The sequence below is a fragment of the Pygocentrus nattereri genome, chromosome 8, assembly GCF_015220715.1.
Source record: "Pygocentrus nattereri isolate fPygNat1 chromosome 8, fPygNat1.pri, whole genome shotgun sequence".
In the NCBI taxonomy this organism is placed as follows: domain Eukaryota; kingdom Metazoa; phylum Chordata; class Actinopteri; order Characiformes; family Serrasalmidae; genus Pygocentrus; species Pygocentrus nattereri.
The window spans coordinates 11,293,082-11,308,260 of NC_051218.1; the positions used below are offsets into that span (position 1 = coordinate 11,293,082).

Genomic DNA, 15,179 nt, shown 5'->3' on the forward strand with positions numbered 1-15,179 from the left:
CCATGTAAATTCTGTATATATCGCAAATTGTCCACAAATAAATAAAATTGACGTCTGATGTTCCTTGAACTGAGCAGAATGTTTTTTGTTGAATGATTTAAATACATGACCTTTGCGTGTAAGAACATGCTGGACTCCAGTTGGAATTGGATCTCCTTGAGTCTGTTCCTGGTCTGGTGTAGCCACTAAGAACTGGAGATGAAGACTATTAATGGGCAAAAATCACACTGGATGCCTTTTTTAGTTCCTGATTATTTAGATGACTTTAGTCAGTTTGAATGCTGAATTGAATCTATCAACTAAAAAAAATCTAATAATTGTACACTATTCATTTGTGCTTTGGAATAAGTTCCTTTTGCGTAACCTTAAAATTAACAGCGAGGGAAAGACAAAGCAATGGTTTCTAGATTTCACCACTAACACTTCTGTCAGTATCTGGAGCTGAACATAGTTGATGGCTGCTACATATTGGAATAGCTTTCAGTATTACACAGATATTCATTGCATATGTGGATTAAATTGGAAATTAAATTTTCTCACTTTTATGAAATAAAAGTTGTAGCAAAATAGAACATTTTCAGGAAATGTTTAATGGAACCAAAGAGTTTATGTCTATATAATTTTTTTTATTTAAAAATATTTCAGAGGGATAATATTTAGGTATACAAAAGCTAACCTTGAAATTTGTTTACAAATAAATATCTTCAGTAAAAGGCAAAAATCCAGGAAAATTAGTTGCATGTGCTCCTTGGAAAAACGCCAGAGGAAACTCGGAAATGACATTGGCGGAAGGAAGTTTTAGAAAGTAAAAGAACCGCTGAACAGTGGCGCTTTCTGTCGATGAGTACAATTTAAACCGCTTGAAGGCTACAGATATTTTTGGTCAGGCCATTCTGTTTACACACGGTAAGCACAGTCTATACGTGTATGTATAGTATAATCTAGCTACCTGTCTTGTCCCGATAATTTTAGAAAGCCTGTCTTTCCATAGTAGTTAGTAGGTTAGCTAGCTTAGCTTAGCTAACTTTGCTACATACCGGCTAGCAAGCAGCAACAAACGCGTCACAAAATCAAATGAACTCACAAAAAAGTGCTTAGTTATAATCATCATGTTGTGCCATCATCTGCTTCTTCATTCAAAGAGAAACGTGTTATAGAAATTCAAGCAAAAGCGGTCATTTATATTCTCGCTAGCTGTGCCAAACTCACTGACTCCTGTGCTTGTTAGCGAAGCAGCATCAGGCGGTGTTCTTTCTTTATAGGCTTAACCGTGGCGAGCTGACGCGAGCCAGCTAATTCAGCTTAGGTTAAAGGAGAACTCTGTTTCCAAAAAGGGGAACCGATTTTCACCAAAATTAAGTGGTTGAGATGTAAACAAACCCATTCAGAGTGGTTTGATGTGAAATGTTCCATTCTAGAAAAACTAGCGAGTCTGAATTGCTCACAGTGGTGGTCATAGGAACCAGACGTCTGCAGATTTTAGCGTCTCTGAAAGTTCCCTCACAGAAACGTATTACATGAAATGGTTAGATAGCTGTATGCTGTCTGATGACACATTGTTTTTTCACAGTTTTGCGATAAGATTTGGCTTAAAATGTATTTTCGTTTGTTTTAGTCCAATACTGGAGGAAGGCATACAGAACGTCGTTAAGGCAAAATAGTACCAAAAGAAAACTTATTGCTTTAGATTTGTGACCCTGGATTTATACCCTTGTCAACATTATACAAATCTAGGAGATACATGTAGGTTCAGTGCTGGATTGGGATAATTAATAAAATGGCTGTGTTTGTGTTGTAGACATTGTGACCCCTGGTTCCTATCACAAGCACTGTAGAGAAAAAAGCACAGTTAACCATTTCATGTCGAACCACTCATAATGACTGTGTACATCTTAACAACTGAATTACACAGAAATTTTGATAAACTGGTGGAATGCCCCTTTAAGATTGCAGCAGTCACGCTCCAGTTGGCTTGTGTACGATGTTTCATATTTTGTATCTCGCTTTGTTTTAATTCAGATCTAAAATGTACCCACGGTGCCGTACGTAACAAGCAGTAGAACTCATGGACAGCACACTACAAGACTCGAGAACAGAGGGCAGTCCTTTCCGAGAGCTGGATGAGCATGAAGCTGCTGAATTTTTAAATAATGCCTGTCTGCTGGACGACAGCGACCTGCCGTTTGACGAACGAAGAGCCTCTCATGATTTTTCTTCTGTACTCATTCCTGAAACTCCAAGGTATGAGTGAGTAGAAAAAAGAACCAAAGTAGTGTATCAAAAATTGCCCAGTAATAAAAGGGAGAGGTTTCCTTATATTTCTATATATCCTGTAGTAGGTTATGGTATTTGCCTAGAGTAGAGTCTGATTAGCAAGTCAGTTTTCCAAGCTTCCAAAATCATAAGATTTAGTATCTCTTTTTATAAGTGTTTTTACAGAGTGTTTCACCTCGGTATGCCTAATCAACGTTTAATCATTTATCAAGAACACCAATATGGTGGCATAGAGGATCACTGTTTGTCTTAATTCAGGACTACATTCATTCGCAAAGGTCGTGGTAAAAGGAATTGTTTTGGATCACAGAAATTGTCTGCTAGATGATGGAAATAGCTATTTGGTTTTTCATGATGTTTCTTGTATTAAAAGTATCTGCTTCTTCTATGCAGTCCTGTTGTTTTTAGAAGAAAAGGCCATTCCCAAGTAACTGATAATCATAGTGGGGTAAGAGCAGCTTTCTTTTTAAATGTAATCTTAATCTACAGAGACATTTTAGCAGGTGAATGCAGCATTTGTCATTTGTTTCTAATTGGCAGGCTTCAGTATGTGGTTCAGATACCAAAAGATCACAGACAGGGGATGTGGTGCCAGGATATCTCCACACAACTCCAAACTCTCAAAGAACACTGAAGCGACGTAGACTCCGAGACACTGGAGCAAATATTCAAGAATCACACTTAAAAGGAAATGGAGGAAATGGATTTGTACCCGCCTCATACCTTTTAACTTCTGACTATACTTGGCTGGAGTCTCCTCGTGCGCCATCCTCCACGTTTTCCTCCGCTTCCACTTCTACAGTTTCATCTTCTGCTGGAGCTCCTGAACCCTCAGTGCTGGACGTTGCTGCTGGTCAAAGTTGCTTGACTGAGATGTCCCCACGCAGACGAATTTCTGAGCAAAAAAAGCTTAGAATAAGTAATAAGGATCAGAAAGAACAGAAACCTAGAAGGAAAAGCACCAGAATTAGTCCCAAGTCCTCTGGATGTACATCAACAGCACCTTTGCAGGGAGCAGAGGAAGAGACGTGCATGCTAGATACAGGTGTGAACCTTCATTTGTTTCGAAAGGGATGGTCATAGTCATGGCTTCAACTTTTGATAGATTGGATCCATTCTGGATGTATATTAACAGGTGCTTTCTCTGCCATATTATGCACAGATAATGAGAGGAGAAATGAGTCTATGAATCCTCCAGCTTGTCAAATGCAGGAAGAGATTGTGATCATAGATGAGGATGAGGAGGATGATGTGGTTGTTGAGGCCATGGTTCGCTCCGTTCAAATGGCTGAAGATGAGGCATTTGCAAGAAGTCTTCAGGTAGGAGTTGTTATCTTAACTCTGTCACTTAGTGATTAACATGCTGAGCAGTTGTGCTCCTGAGGGATCACAATCAGCAGAATGAGATTTGGAAAGAAAGCTTTGGTAGTACGCCACAAATCCTTAGGGGACTACATGGTTTAGTTCTCTGTTGCACTTGATTTGCTTTAAATATCAAAGCCTTCTTGAGGTGAATTGGGTAGATTGCTAGTAAATTGTACATTTTGGAAATGGCAGAAGCTTATGTTAGAAAGGCATGTAGTGTGAAACATATTGTCCATTTTTACTCTAATTGCGCTGCTTGTTTTGTTCTGTAGGAGCAGTTTGACCGAGAGGAACAGCTGCATCAGGAGGAACGGAGATCACAGACCACTCAGCCCAACAGACACGGACATAACCACTCGGTTAGTTTTATTAAATACATCCAGTAAGTTCCTTTTTTATCTAGAGCATTGAAACACAGCATACGCTGAAAGTATGGTTAATAGGGTAGTCTCTGACCTCTCAGAGATTGGTTTTGATTATAAATCATTAGGAAATCATTAGGTGTGTCGTGAAATCTCATGATAAATTTGATTTTCGTTCCTTATCTTAAAATACACTGTATACACACATATGACTAGCAGCTATTTGTGTAATATAGGCAATAAATACTACACTACAATAACAATACACCAGATGTTTCCTTTTGTAGACAGTTGAACCACTCTGGAGCTCATTCTTTTAGGAGATTTATGTTTGAGCAGATTTATTTGCCTAAAAACTTTACTGAAAATTATTATAATCCAGTGGTTCTTAATCTCTCCTCCATGAGCTGCACTTTTAAAGTATCTAGCTCGAAAGGTAATTATCATTATCTTAATCTGTTGTGTTGGGGTAGAAAATACATGAAAATGTGCAGGTCAAGGGGTTCCCAGAACTGGAGATGAGAACCAGTGTTATAATTGACGCCAACTTTCCAGTTATTATCTGTGACTAATAAAGAGTAATTGTTTGGTTTCACATATTCTCCTTAGGTTGAGTCCTATGTAGGTTTAGGCTGGATCTCTCCCTGGGCATCCATGGTCAACTCGCCATCGTTCAGAAGCCTGGGGTTTGCAGAGCTGGAGCAGGCAATGGTTCATGGGCAGCCTGGTATGTCACCTTTTTATTTCGTAAACATGGAATAGGTTTAATTAGTACATGTTTGTTTCTCAGGTAAGGTTCATGCATATTCTGAATTCTGAAAGATGTCTTTTCTGATTTTGTGTTATTTTGACTGGTCAGGTGGGCAAGCAAGACAGCCTCAAGCACGCCGGGGTCGCCGCAGACAGACTTCCCGCCTGCCTGTAGACCTGTTTGATGACAGCCAGGGCAATAACTATGAAGTATGGATCTTAGATGATTACAGCTCTGCTGCTAAACAGAGTATATATGCTGGTGTTCCTATGCCCATCAGCACGTTTTCTCTTGCTTATGCTTCTTTGGTGGTTTTTGTCCCCAGGCTCTCTTGGCATTTGAGGAGCTTCAGGGAACTGCAGTGGCCAAGAACACTCTTAGTAAAGGGGATATAGAAAGACTTCCTACAAAAGTCTATAACCCTACACATAATGCTGGGAAAACAGAGTAAGTCTTTAGAGCATAATTTCTCACTTCTCCATCCCATTAGTACTAACTCTGCAGGTTTGTAATATTTTTTTTAACTCTTTCTTCTGTACAGGTGTCAGATCTGTTTCTGTGACTACAAAGAAGGGGAGAATCTGAGAATGCTTCCATGTCTCCATGACTACCATGTGAACTGTATTGACCGCTGGTTAAAAGTGAGTCATTGTAACACAGTTACACAACTTCACCCTTTTCTGAAAAGTATTGTTAATCTGTGCACTATTTTTTTTCTGTTTGATTCTCAGGAGAGCTCCACGTGTCCTATTTGCAGGGCAGATGTGTCAGAGTGTGGTGGCTTCTCTTGACCTGTTCACTCAGGTCTGAATCTCTACCTCACAGTATAGATGAAATCAGTTGTAGTCACACCCCCCTTTTTAAACAATGTCTTATTCAATGCAAAAAGATGGACCAGCACAAAATGCATGAAGTATTCTGACAACGTTCCAGAAATGTTACAAGAGTGTGTTTTCAGCAGTCTTTCAGGTTCACAAGTTTTTAACTGCTGTTTTTTTTTTTTTTTTTTAAATAATAAATTCAGTTTTTAGATCAGCTTGGACACTAATTCATTTGAGTGATAGTCATGGTATGTCTGAAGTCAGAAACCCCTTTGAAAGTGAAGTCAACAAAACTGACTTATATGCTGGCTCTATGTACCAAATACATGATTTAAAAAAAATACAGGTATTCATGGGAAACATGTTTTGAGTATGAACAAACACTGTCATTAAATAAATTAAGCACATTTATTGCATAAATATATAAAGAACAATTAAGTACATATTAAAGATGAAGCAAATGTAATTAAATCTGCATTATTTTATAGGTAGTAAAGGGGAATAGACCTGAGCATCAAGTAGCACTTTGTTCTTGCTTTAGCTTAAGTGTATATGGTTCATATGAATAAGAATGTGAAGATTTTCAAGTATTACAGGGGAATTCCACCAATTTTTCAAAATTTCTGAATATTTCAGTCCTTGAGATATAAACAGTCATTCAGAGCGGTTTGATGTGAAATGGTTCACTATGGAGAAACTTGCAGACTGATTTCTTCACAGTGGTGGTGATGGGAACCTGGGCTCACAAGTCCACAATCATTTTATTCTCTATTCTAAAACCATCAGTTAATCTACACGTCTTCAGCGTTTTATAGATAACGTAAAATAGTGCCCTTCAGCTGTGACTATTAAAATACATTTTAAACTATCAAAACAATGTCAGACAGCAGATACTCTATTGCCAGTATTCACTCATCCAACCAAATCATTGGATTCAGCTGTTCCAATCACTTCCATGTGTATAACACCAAGTACCTAGGCCTGCAGACTGCTTCTACAGACATTAGTGAAAGAATGGGTCGGTCTCAGGAGCTCAATGAATTCCAGCGTGGTACTGTGATGGGATGGAAGAACTTGACTGGCCTGCACAGAGTCCTGACCTCAACCCTATAGAACACCTTTGGGATTAATTGGAGCGGAGACTGAGCCAGGCCTTCTCATCCAACATCAGTGTCTGAGCTCACAAACACTCTTCTGGAAGAATGGTCAAAAATTCCCATAAACACACTCCTAAACCTTGTGGAAAGCCTTCCCAGAAGATTTGAAACTGTCATAGCTGCAAAGGGTGGCCTGACATCATATTAAACCCTATGGATTAAGAATGGGGTGTCACTCAATTTCATATGCGTGTGAAGGCAGACGAGTGAATACTGTGTCTCTAAGCATTTTCTGTTATACCTTTCTGTGGGGGAGCTTTCAGGGACATTAAACTCTTCAGACATCTGGTTCTCATCACCTCCACTGCGAACAATTCTAACAAAACTCGGCAAGTCGGGGCATTTCACATCAAACCATTCAGAGGGACTTTGATTACATCTCAGCCATTCAATTACGTAGATTTTTTTTTTAAGTCAGCTGACTTCGCTTTGAAGGTAGAGGGTCCCAACTCCAGTCCTGGGGACTCCTCATGTGCTGGACCAAAAGTGTGCAGAGTATGAGGAAGTCTCTTGGACTGACGCTGGGAACCAACTCAGGGATGAAGGAAAATGTGGCCGCTCGGTGGCCCTGAGGACGAGTCTAGGAAACGCTGCACCAGAGTTTTCCATGAGTTACTCTGCGTCGTAGTAGCGCTTCTTCATGGCTCTGTACTTCCTCAGGTAATATAAAGCCTCCAGCTCCTTCACAACATACTCTCCGCGGCTCAGGAGCTGCCTGATTTCCTCTGGGTCTTTCACGTCCCTGTTTTTGGTGAAGGCAGCCCTCAGGCGATCTCTGAAATAATCGGTTCCTTTTGGATACTCCCGGCCAAGAAAAAGGAGCTGCGACCAGAGGTGAAAACAAATCACTGAGTTACCGCAGCAGCGAGAAAAGCTGCATTTACCGACGACCGGTTTGCTTTCATCGCCAGCAGCACAGCAGACTCACCGTTTTATACAAGCGCACTACCTCACTCTTCAGCGGATTGGCCATTTTATTCGTGCAGATGTCTTGAAAATGTTCTGACTTTAATGACAAACAAGACACATGTTACTTTATGTAGTTTGGCATTTCATGATAGTGTTAAAGCACGATGCGTCCTATTTGTCCGTTTAATATAGAGCATTTCTTCTGCTTTAAAATGAAGCACTGTGAGAAACAGAAATGTAAGAATCCACACTACTGTTTGTGTACTTACCAAAGCACTGCTTACCCAGTTATGCTGCTCTTTAGAAGCAAGGTAAACGGCTGAGTACTCGGAAAAACAACTCGACAAAATAAAAGTCTCTTCTAGCGCTTTCAAGCCAGTTGAAACGACTTTTCAAGCGTAACACTGACAAATATAATAATATAAGTGATCGGTTATGTAGTATAACCCATTGTCTGATAAAATAAAGCCATCAAATAATACACAGGTGATTCAAAATTGTAATTCATCCAATAGCATGGATGTTCAATACAATAATGTATTCACACAAAAAAATATTGATGACTGCAAAATACAAATATAAGCAGTGTAGTTTATTTATTTACTTTTTTAATAACAAGTCACTTGAATGTCTTGTTTATATGAAACTAGCTGGTGTTCACAAGTACTTCACGTTTGTGTCTGCATCCCACCTTTGGATGTGCCAAATAACCGAAGTTCACTGATTTTTGGCCACAGGCTTACAACAAATTACAAATATACAACCTGGAGCACACTCACACAGCAAAATGAGGGGTAAAAAATCCCCATTTCAAATTTTGTCACCACACAACATTCACACATTAATATCAATGACTTACTATAAACAGTCTATTATAAAAGTATGCAAAAATGCAGAGTATGGCAAGGAAAGCTCAAGCGTATTCTGTATCCGAAGGCACAGTAATGGTGGAAAAGACCTTCTGTAGCCTAATAAAATGCGCACTTGTATGATGTACAAAACAGTATATGCACCATGGTCCTGAGAGAATGAGTGCATACTTCAGACATCAGCTGGGATGTACGACATTCTCCCATTGCTTCCTTGCCCAGAACAGTGCTGTAGTGCCACTACAGGCTTCGGGCCTAACCCCTGCACCGAGCCCAGTGTGATGTTTACCATGTCTAAAGAGTAGCAAAGTGCTTCTTAGTAATTTGCTCGAAGTCGTCTGTTTTCCTCCCTCAGCTTCTCGATCTCTTCCACGAGAGAATCATTCACTGAATATTTCTCAATGAGGCCATGGATTTCATTCTGCAACAGCCAAACATTAATTTCAAATACCATTCAAAGCACAACTACACTGTGATAGGGGGAGAAGTTTTGGAAGGGGAAGAAGTTAATACCTACCAACTGAATGTAGAACTGCCTCACCATTTCCACCTGGAGATTTATAATGTCTCTATGGCATGTATCCCTGGAAAAGATCACAGAAAGGGAGCAGGGGGTTACAAATGACTGGACAAATCAGCCTCTTTAACCACAAACCATAGTCAAACATAGCATGCTTTGGCTGCTTGCTCATGTTTCATGTTAACTGGACATGCAAATAATTGAACAAAAGTCACCTGAATTCCTCTAATGCTTCATGGATCATGTTGCGTATAAAATTCATCTGGACCGAGGTCAGTGGTGCTCCACTACTTCCGGCACCAGATGCAGCTGCTGCTTCTTCAAGTTACAAATAGACAAAAAAAGTCATCCCTTTTCATATTTCACACAAAGTCACTCACATGTGATTAAATATCTCTAATATCCCATTCACATACCTGGTGCTGGTACAGGCTGGCTGCTACTCACTGGCGATTCATAGGTGAGCTGGGTTGGCACATCTTTCCTCTGACTGTGTTCAGGGGTGTTGAATGGAGGCACTGATTGAGTGCGTGTACTCTGAGATGCAGGGGGCGTGGTCATAATGTCCTGGTGGGGACCATTATTCTTCTCCACCTGTGCATCATCCAAAATGTTTAAGTATACTTCAACTTTGGAACTAGCCAAAAAGCTTTCTTCAACCTAAGTAGCTATAACTACAGAACACAACATCTGCAAATGCAAAGATCATCAAAGGTCTTTTTCTTAATTGGATTGCTGTTTTCTTCTCTCAAACACATCATTACATTGTTCTGTGTGTCTGTATGTACAGACGATGTCACAGGCTCCTCCTCTTTGATTGCAGGGGGCGTCTGGACAGCAGAAAGTGGACTGTAGCAGCGACTACCAGGCGTGCCCAGTGGATTCTTGCGCTGAGCTGAGCCATGGTACTGAGGCAAAAAATCTAACTCTGGAAATATAAACAAATACATAAATAAATAAGTCAATAAATGCTATTAGAAATACAGTTCCCTCTCTAATGAACTAAGATAATGAAACATCACCTTTCTTTCCACTTGAAGCATCACTGAATCTATGACCTTTGTAATCTGAAAGAGAGTGAAACATGAGAAATCGGTTAGAATGCAATGATGGTAGGAAAAAACAGCAGGGAATTTGATAGCGCCCTCAAATATCCATGGATATTTGACAGTGTAGTCACTGCTGGAACAAAGCACTGGATCTCCATTTTTGTTTATTTATTTATTTATAACAAAATTCCCCATTGTCCTTTACCTTCTGGTAAAACACTTGAACAAATCAATTGGTCCAGAATTACTTGGGGAAAAGGATCTCATTTAAGGTTTTTTTTAAAAAGGTTTTTTCCTTTCTTGTTAATTTACAATTTTTATCTCAACAGCAACAATACATAGGGCATGGAGTTGTTGTAATAGCCATCAAATTATTGCAAATGAAGCTAAGAAGGTAACAAGGAGAATTCTCTTACCATCTCGGACAGGAGAGAAAATGTCCAGGCTGTTCCGGCCAACCTTGTACTTGTCTGAACTGTGCTGCCCTTCGGTTTCTCGAAAGAACACATCAGCACTGATGGCGCCTCCTAGTGGCGACACATAACGAAAAATAGTTGAACTATAAGCATCTATAACATGCACAGAGTACTTGCACTACACATTCACAATGCTGTACTGTGCACAGGCACTATAAATATCATTATTATGATATTTATTACAAACCGTTTCTTGATGTTGGAGTATCACTACTGAAAGCATGTGTTTTGAAACCTGGAAGGAAAAGAATTGCAAACAGAAAAGGATGCATAAAAAACAAACTATTAGTGGTAAAAACAGGTGGGCAGACAGACAATGCATATAAAAACATTCAGATTATCATCTACAAACTAGACATAGAAGATACAGAGAATGCAAATACCATCAGCAACAGGTGAAAAAATGTCCAGGCTCAGGCTGTTTCGGCCCACACCGCTGAACTTGTCCAGACTGTGCTGGCCCTCAGCCTCCCTGGATGGCATGTCACCACCTCCACCACTTCCTACAGAAGAAACACAGATTTATAGTAATAATCCTACTCACTGACAATAACAACAGCTAATGGTATAATGGTTTACGATTGATTCATCATTCTATTTCCCATCTCATCAAGTCTCATCATCCGAAGGAAACAAAATTCAGGTGCTGCTAAATGTGAGCTACACAAAGGAGTCATCAAAAGAAATTAAATATCACAAATTTAGCCACACAGTGGACAGCACGCACCTGTGTTCTGTGCCTGTCCATCTCCTCGGTCTCCTGGCTGGTGTTCGGACACAGGCAAGCCAGAGGGGACAGTAGAGGTGGGTGTCGGAGGACCACTCTGCTGATTTTGACCCAGCTTCGTAGAGATTCTCTTGTTAGCTTGCGATGAGGACGTCTTGCTGGACAACGTTTTACTGGTCTGAAAAATGTTTTTTTCTTAACATCTTGAATTCAGTTATGAATCTTCAGACTCATCATTTAGTAACGACTATAAAACTACAAAGAAGCTACAATTAAACTAACAGGTGATGTAGTTAAACCACATACAGGCCCTCACGGTTTAAAGGACTGTGAATATGTTTGCAGTACTGGAGCACAAAGCAAAGCACAAACAATATGTGAGTGGGGTTGCATTAAATGTCTGTTACCAAATAGCTGCAACTAATTATAAAACACACAGCAGACACAGTGCCAAACCTTGAGCCTGCTGTTGGAGTGCTGGAAGCGGATGCAGGTGACTGATGTCTTGTGCGCTGTGGTGGTTTTGACAGGCGCACTCAAATTACGCAGGTCATACAGGTAGATCCGGCCCTGAGTGGAACCCACTACCAAACCTGCACCATCCGGTGTAAAGTCTACTGCAGTGAGGGGGGACTCAACTTGCTTACTGCGGAAAATACTATAGGAATTGCAGAAAAACAATCAAAATATGATCTAAATCAGCAAAAAATGCAAATAAAGTTTTTAAAAAAATGTCCTTATTTCTGAGTCTTAAACTAGTCTTAATTAAACATTATCTTAATAAAACTTGCATATGAATGTTTCTTACATTTTGCTGGAAGTGTCATAGCAGACCATCTTCTTATCCAACCCCACTGTGATGAAGAGCAAGTCATTGGCTGGGGAGAAGCACAGTCCTGATGCAGGAGCTTTGTGTGCACCTTCAAACGTGTGCAGTTCCTTTTGTGTGTTCACATCCCACAGCACCACAGAACCACTGTCTGATACACTTCCCAACAAAGATCGCTTTATCAGCGAGTACCTCAGGTCATGGACAGGCTACAAAGAGAGAACACTGGTTCACTCCTAATTATGCAGACAAGTTTTATCCACAACCATAAAAATTAACAAGGGTCATATGGTGCGGAAAACGTGATGTGGTCAACAGGCTTACCTCATTGGGCCCGTGGCCAAAGGGTTTGCTGGAGAGATTGGTGGTAATGCTGTGGAGGATGATGTCTCCGCTGGTGGAACCAGATGCTATGTAGCTATCGCCACCATTGAAGGATACACATGTCACTTCCTCCTTATGGTCCTGATCAGAAGAAAAACAGATTTACACCAAAGATGTGCCTCAGTTTTACTCATCTTCAGGATGTTTTTGAAGTGTTCTGTAACTGGATTATTGTACTTAATTTAAAAGGCCTACATCAATATTTCCATTTAATAAACTGTATTGTGTAAACAACTGATTCATGCAGATTTGCAATGAGCTTTAACATTTAACAGTATAGTGAGGTACCTTAAGGCTACGATGTAATCTCTTTGTCTTCAGGTCCCAGATGTTAACAGTGTTATCCAGTCCTCCGCTGACTAGAAACTGTGATGTTGAGTTTAGTGCCACTCGTGTCTGTTTTTTCTGAAAGCAAAACCCCAAATACAACACAGATGAGAATGCTTTGAGGTACTATGAGTGAGCACCTATTACCAATGTGCAGTCTGCCTACTAACCCCTTCTGCAAGCTCCATCACTGGGACTGGTGAGGACTTCAAGCTAGTTACAACTAGCTTGTCTCCTATACTGCTGGCACTGACAATATACTGATCTGACCACTGTTAAGGCACAACACAAAGAAGTGCAGGTATTGTGAATAAGCTCATGAGTCATACCGTTATGTTTGGTAATTGTTTTGGGTGCGTTTATCCTGTCTGTTCAATTAAAGGAGAAAAAACACACCAAATGATGAAAATTCCAACAAGACAATGTAAGATGCCACATCATTATGTGGTGCTCAGGTACTAGGTAACTCTCATTGAGTTTTTGTTGGGAAAAGTATGGAAAACGAACTTTCAACCACTATAGATGGTCTGCAGCAGCAGTAGCTTTAAATCCTTTAAAAAGGAGTTCAGGGACTTGTGTTGCAAAGCTACCAGCAACAGAAAAATAGTATAAATAGTATAAATCTCAGGATTTGCAGGCACTCACTGAGTAGTTAGTTTAGGTCTAGTTAGTTAGATACAGTTATCTTCCTTCTTGAAGTGAACAGACTGAATAAACACATCAAATACAGTTGGTAAACATCAGTATATGACATACGAGCATAAGAGTAATTGTTTTAGACTGCCAGTGTGTTTAGTATATGAGACAACACATTTTTTAGTATCTCTAAGAAAAACCTTTTATGCTGACATGCCAGTTCACACATGCATATACCAGTGAATTTATAGTCAGTTCTGAAGGATACTGCTGCTGCTCCAGCACACTTGCGCCAGAGGGTGAGTGGCACTATGGGGATTGAACTGCTCCACCACAGTCATGGAGGCCGAGTCCCAGATTTTCAGGCAGTCGCCTGACGACACCAACCGGGTCACCTCCTCCATAGTGAAACTTTAAATAAATGAACAAATAAATAAATAAACAAATAAATGAATTAATGAATGACAGGAAACAGATGTCAGTCTCAAGGCTGATACAAAGATCTGAGCTCAAATTACTTTGGATGGATGACACTCTTCCACAGAATGACTAAGAATGAGTCACATGTAACTTAATACATTCACGTCCAGCAACAAGTACTAGTAAGCAACTGGTTACCTTTCATGTGCCTATACATTTTGTATGGTTATACCTTTGTCAGAAGTGCCCAGTCCTGGCCCTAAAGATCTACCACCCTGCAGAGCTCAGTTCTAACCCTAATCTAACACACCTGATCCAGTTAATGAAAGTCTTTAGGGGCATCTGACTGGTAGAGCGAGGTGAGTTTGACGTGAGCTCTCCAGGATAAAGCACACCTAACCGGGCCCATGTGGATTGTTTTGATTAGATGCAAATTTTAGAATTTCATTCATAGCCAGATTTGGATTTCATACTTTCGGTATGTTTTGGTAAAAATCGTCCCGTGTTTCCAAAAGACACATTTTCATGTGAGATATTCAGTGACAAAACACTGTTTTAGCGTCACAGCTGGGTCGATCTGATTTTTTTTCTTCAGATTGTGTTTTCAGGCAAGATCAGAGATCAAATGAAATTAAAATTTCAGATATCAACATAAACGCCTTCAGACAGTTCACACAGGACTTGTGCCTTAGTTACCTCAGTCAGTCAAAACTCAAGCTGATTAAAGTTACTTGAACAGTGTAAGGATTCTCACTAGATTAACCTTCTTTTGTGAACGAACTGAATTACTAAACTTCAAAACTTGTCTCGGCTGCCTGCAACATGACTAACTACATCAACAGAAGCCTGGCTAACGCAGCAAGCTAACTATTTTAGCCAACATTATGAATCTAGTTATGCTTACATTACAGCAGAGACACAACGCTAAAGATGTTTATTTAAATGCACGTAGGTGTAACATACATACAGACAAAAAAAGGTTCAGGTTATGTAAGTATGTAAACTATTGAGACTTAGCTGTTCACCAAACCTGGCTAGCTATGAATGTTATGCTAGCCAACACAAGTTGACATCTCTGAACTGTGTTTGTTTCAGACGTTCAGCAAGTTACTTACCGCGAGTTTAAGGATAAAACCACCCTTGGCGTAACGGAACAAGATATGTTTTGTTGGCAAAGTATTCGCGGTTATTTCGTTTATCTCACTTTTTTCCGCTAAACTTTCGGAATATCACAAAACAGTTTGAAACTGTGCGGACCGAGGAGGGAACCGCCACTACGGCAGCCCAGCAGGGTCGAAGCGCA

The 15,179-nt window shown here is 40.0% G+C and overlaps 3 protein-coding genes across 7 annotated transcripts; 1 reads left to right on the forward strand and 2 right to left on the reverse strand.

Moving 5' to 3' along the window:
- Positions 1–770: 770 nt before the first annotated feature.
- si:ch211-59o9.10 (uncharacterized protein LOC561841 homolog) lies at positions 771–5,787 on the forward strand. The gene is made up of 11 exons (XM_017689662.2): positions 771–906; positions 2,020–2,241; positions 2,668–2,722; positions 2,815–3,319; positions 3,437–3,594; positions 3,912–3,998; positions 4,611–4,728; positions 4,861–4,961; positions 5,078–5,199; positions 5,294–5,393; positions 5,484–5,787. The coding sequence occupies exons 2-11, from the start codon at positions 2,066–2,068 to the stop codon at positions 5,541–5,543; spliced, it is 1,482 nt and encodes a 493-aa protein (XP_017545151.1). The 5' UTR covers positions 771–906; positions 2,020–2,065; the 3' UTR covers positions 5,544–5,787.
- Positions 5,788–6,824: 1,037 nt separating this feature from the next.
- Positions 6,825–8,079, reverse strand: lyrm5b (LYR motif containing 5b). Of its 2 annotated transcripts, none has more exons than XM_037540743.1 (3): positions 7,924–8,079; positions 7,659–7,736; positions 6,825–7,552 (listed from the first exon to the last, which is right to left on the reverse strand). In XM_037540743.1, the coding sequence occupies exons 2-3, from the start codon at positions 7,701–7,703 to the stop codon at positions 7,343–7,345; spliced, it is 255 nt and encodes an 84-aa protein (XP_037396640.1). In that variant the 5' UTR covers positions 7,704–7,736; positions 7,924–8,079; the 3' UTR covers positions 6,825–7,342. The 2 variants fall into 2 exon arrangements, with proteins under 2 accessions (XP_037396640.1, XP_017545146.1); XM_017689657.2 differs by having other exon boundaries at positions 7,909–8,078.
- A 131-nt stretch (positions 8,080–8,210) lies between these two features.
- Positions 8,211–15,144, reverse strand: nedd1 (NEDD1 gamma-tubulin ring complex targeting factor). 4 transcript variants are annotated; one of them, XM_017690233.2, is made up of 17 exons: positions 14,992–15,144; positions 13,725–13,867; positions 12,991–13,085; positions 12,782–12,898; positions 12,434–12,574; positions 12,089–12,318; positions 11,737–11,938; positions 11,281–11,458; positions 10,937–11,056; positions 10,741–10,788; positions 10,494–10,604; positions 10,051–10,095; positions 9,793–9,956; positions 9,445–9,622; positions 9,244–9,346; positions 9,026–9,092; positions 8,211–8,929 (listed from the first exon to the last, which is right to left on the reverse strand). In XM_017690233.2, the coding sequence occupies exons 2-17, from the start codon at positions 13,858–13,860 to the stop codon at positions 8,825–8,827; spliced, it is 2,040 nt and encodes a 679-aa protein (XP_017545722.1). In that variant the 5' UTR covers positions 13,861–13,867; positions 14,992–15,144; the 3' UTR covers positions 8,211–8,824. The 4 variants fall into 4 exon arrangements, with proteins under 4 accessions (XP_017545722.1, XP_017545723.1, XP_017545726.1 ...); XM_017690234.2 differs by lacking the exon at positions 14,992–15,144 and adding an exon at positions 14,109–14,174; XM_017690237.1 differs by lacking the exon at positions 14,992–15,144 and adding an exon at positions 14,075–14,103.
- Positions 15,145–15,179: the final 35 nt, after the last annotated feature.

Bases quoted from the DNA above. Each gene is read 5' to 3' on its own strand.
- nedd1 (XM_017690233.2), bottom strand. From the start codon at position 13,860: ATGGAGGAGGTGACCCGGTTGGTGTCGTCAGGCGACTGCCTGAAAATC. The intron at 11,939-12,088 runs GTAAGAAACATT...CAATTCCTATAG, and splicing joins TATGACACTTCCAGCAAAAT to TATTTTCCGCAGTAAGCAAG. The intron at 9,347-9,444 runs GTATGTGAATGG...TGTAACTTGAAG, and splicing joins CCAGCCTGTACCAGCACCAG to AAGCAGCAGCTGCATCTGGT.
- lyrm5b (XM_037540743.1), bottom strand. From the start codon at position 7,703: ATGGCCAATCCGCTGAAGAGTGAGGTAGTGCGCTTGTATAAAACG. The intron at 7,553-7,658 runs GTGAGTCTGCTG...CTCTGGTCGCAG, and splicing joins TAGTGCGCTTGTATAAAACG to CTCCTTTTTCTTGGCCGGGA.
- si:ch211-59o9.10 (XM_017689662.2), top strand. From the start codon at position 2,066: ATGGACAGCACACTACAAGACTCGAGAACAGAGGGCAGTCCTTTCCGA. The intron at 2,723-2,814 runs GTAAGAGCAGCT...TCTAATTGGCAG, and splicing joins TAACTGATAATCATAGTGGG to GCTTCAGTATGTGGTTCAGA. The intron at 5,200-5,293 runs GTAAGTCTTTAG...TCTTCTGTACAG, and splicing joins CATAATGCTGGGAAAACAGA to GTGTCAGATCTGTTTCTGTG.